Here is a 3294-nt window from a genome sequence, read left to right on the forward strand (position 1 = left end):
CAGTGGGAACAGTCTAACTCACCTCAAACCATAGTCTAAGTGGCCAACAGCTGAACCTGAATTATGGTGGGGATTAAAATATGCACACAAAGAACAAGTGGCAGATGAATGAATATTAAATTGGAGGAATTAAAGGACCATTAACAATCTCCAGACAAATGGCCGCAATGAGTCATGAACTCTATGCTACAAACTAGATTATTAGCTAAAGCGTGCATTATAACTCAAACTCACAAAAACACAAATTGTAGTAACTATACTTTTCTCCCAACCCCAAAAAATGATGATGATTGGATATTCAATAACAGAAGCATTAGGGAAAAAACTTTACGAAAAAAAGCCCTTTTGAGGCATAAAAGAGGAAAAAAATACCCTAATTGACAAGGACAATGTAGGCCACAAAAGGGACCCAAAAGAGCAACATACTTTAAACTAAACCAAGTGAGAATGTCCTTTGGACACGGCAGAAGGAGCTGACGCTCCCAGGTGGTGCCTATAAAGGTTCCAATCTTGAGCTCTCCTTAGACAAAATTAGTACAAACTCTTGTATGTAGAAATCATTCACATCGTAAAACCTTGGAGACAATGACAGGGTTTGGCTCATCGTGTGGAGCATGCAAGTTCCTAAGGAGAAAATGCACCAGTGATTGTGTATTTGCTCCTTACTTCTCCTACGACCAAGCTTCATCCCATTTTGCAGCAGTGCATAAGATTTATGGAGCCAGTAACGTCTCCAAGCTACTGTCACATCTTCCAATCCAGAATAGAAGAGATGCTGCCATCACCATATCTTACGAAGCCTTGGCTCGCATGCATGATCCTATTTATGGCTGTGTTGCTCATATCTATGCATTGCAGCAACAGGTGCTGTGACTCCACGACATGCTTTATCACACCATCATTTAGGAACCCGAATTCCCTACAGTTGGATTTTCACTCATTCAGCAATCTGAAGCCTTCGGATGAGATTAGATGGCTCGTATTTTATCTGGGAAAACTACACTTAAATCACGTATTGGGCTCTGAACCGTCTAATCTTCATTCGAAGGTTTCAAATGCAACGACTGCATAAATGTGTGGAAAAGTAACTGCTCTGAATCAGTTCAATAACTTACATATAGTTTAATGGTTATGTCCTAATAGTTTTACATTTCAACTATTAAAATCACTATCATATGTTTCTTAACATAGTTATTTTACAAGTCAATAAGTTTATTATATACCTTAATTAGGATTAAACTAGTATGTTTCTTAACATAGTTGTTATATAAGTCTTGTGTTTTGTATAAAAACTCGAACTTGTGCAGGTTGTGAACTTGCAAGAGGAGATAGATGCTCTTGGAAGCATGGTGGCAAACTCCACAGTTAGTGTTGTCAATTGTGGCACTGTCCAAGCACCAATGTACTCAGACAACGGAATACCTTATGATACTTTGCAGCATGATGCTACGAGGACACAGTATTTTCAAAACAATCTAGCAAACTTTCTTTCAGAAGATGGAAATGCCAGAGCCTTGCAAAGTTTGGAGTCACAGATGAATATAGAGCTTCCTAATGCACACGTGGAAGAACCTTCCTTTGGTGATTCCAACTCCAATCCGTTAGAACAGTTCCTATCTGGAATTGACCAAGAGGTGTTCGTGAATCATCCATGGTTCAAGCATAATGCAGACATAAAGGGCTAGGAATGTTGAAAAAGCTGCGACTAGACTTTTGTCCACGTGCTTGGCGCAATATGATTGCATGAAAAACAACTTTTGTGTGATGTATATTTTACATATATAATAGGTAATAATGTCAGATTAATGCTACTCTCTCAATCATTTGGATTAAAAAAAATCAGAGTTGTGTAAAATTTTGTAGCAAATATGATGATGGGAGAATCATTGCTCTAATTGCTGGTATCTGCTTAAGATTATTGCTAAAGAAAATATCTTCTTTTTTTCCCAAAAGCTGTCTCTGGAAACTTAAAAGTAAGCTATTATTTTAAACCGGACAGACATGACTGCAAACAACTAACTATACATATATCATAATAATAACTAAACTGAGGCATACAACTATTGCTATTAACTTTAAACTAGAAAATTCAAAAAGATAAATAAAATAACACCAATGAAAAAGTCTAAGCAATATTGTTGAGTCATTATTAGTTCTAATAAAAACTAATTAATAATTTATTTGTGCCAAAGGATTTTTAATTATTTTATTATTTTACCATTAGTTAAAATATCCACATATCCTTGAAATGAAAAAAAAAATAATAATTATGAATTCCCATTACCATGATTCCTAGGATAATTACCAACATGTGGTTAGTTTACCATAAATATTTTTAAGAATTTACCCAAATTTTCCATGAACCAAAGACTTTATAATGTTTATCATATTAAATTATTTATCAAAAATAGCATAGTATTTTATCACAGTAAAACATTTTCTTAACTGGGATCACAGTGAAGCATAGTTTTGTGAGAAACATATTTAAATACTGAAAATATTTTTTTTTTCAAGATGTTAAACTACAAAAACATGGTATTTTTATTGTAGTAGACTAAACGTGCAAATAAACAATCAAATTTCAAATTTTCAAAAAAAGAAATCAAACTTTTTGTAATAAAGAATTACTAAGTTTAAATCTCTACTCATGCCACATTTAATACTTATCATTAATAAGTTATGGCGGCTAACAAAGCGATAATATCCAAACTTTCTGTGTCAAACTGCTAAAAAAATGGCCAATCTAAATCTGTCGGGAAATTATGACATGAAATTTTGTAACGGTTTTATATTATTAAGAAAAGAAAAGTTTTTTTTTTTTATATAGTGGTGATACATCACCAATAGTGTAAGTGATAGAAGCAAAATTATACAAATATATTATAACGACTAAAACAAAATAAAAATAATAACTATTTGACCATAAAAATAGTTTAAACTTATGATTTGATCCACTAGAGTCTAAATTTTCTATTCACTCTTTCTCACGTGAATAAGCCACTTTAGTAGCCAAGTTGCTATCAGCTTCTATAGTGTTACTTTAATTTTCTCCGTAATACATTGATCAATGACTTTTAATTACTATATCATATATTCTCATTCGCTAAGCACTTTCATAACCACGTCACTTATCAAACACCAAAAGAATTAATATCAACAAAGAGAACGTGAAAAACAAAGTGTATGCACCTTTATGTGTTTACATCCATCAACTTGTTTGATTATAATAATGAAAAAAAAAATACTCGTAATGATACAACAAAATCTACTACTTTACTTTGAAGGACATATAAT

The 3294-nt window shown here is 32.8% G+C and overlaps 1 protein-coding gene across 1 annotated transcript; it reads left to right on the forward strand.

The window, feature by feature from the left end:
- Nucleotides 1–560: 560 nt before the first annotated feature.
- On the forward strand, nt 561–1685 carry LOC124847763 (LOB domain-containing protein 33-like). Its single transcript, XM_047325322.2, has 2 exons — nt 561–864; nt 1308–1685. The coding sequence occupies exons 1-2, from the start codon at nt 586–588 to the stop codon at nt 1683–1685; spliced, it is 657 nt and encodes a 218-aa protein (XP_047181278.2). The 5' UTR covers nt 561–585.
- The last annotated feature ends 1609 nt before the right edge of the window (nt 1686–3294 follow it).

Source organism: Vigna umbellata, chromosome 1 (assembly GCF_029865625.1).
Source record: "Vigna umbellata cultivar VRB3 chromosome 1, Vumbellata_1.0, whole genome shotgun sequence".
Lineage (NCBI taxonomy): Eukaryota > Viridiplantae > Streptophyta > Magnoliopsida > Fabales > Fabaceae > Vigna > Vigna umbellata.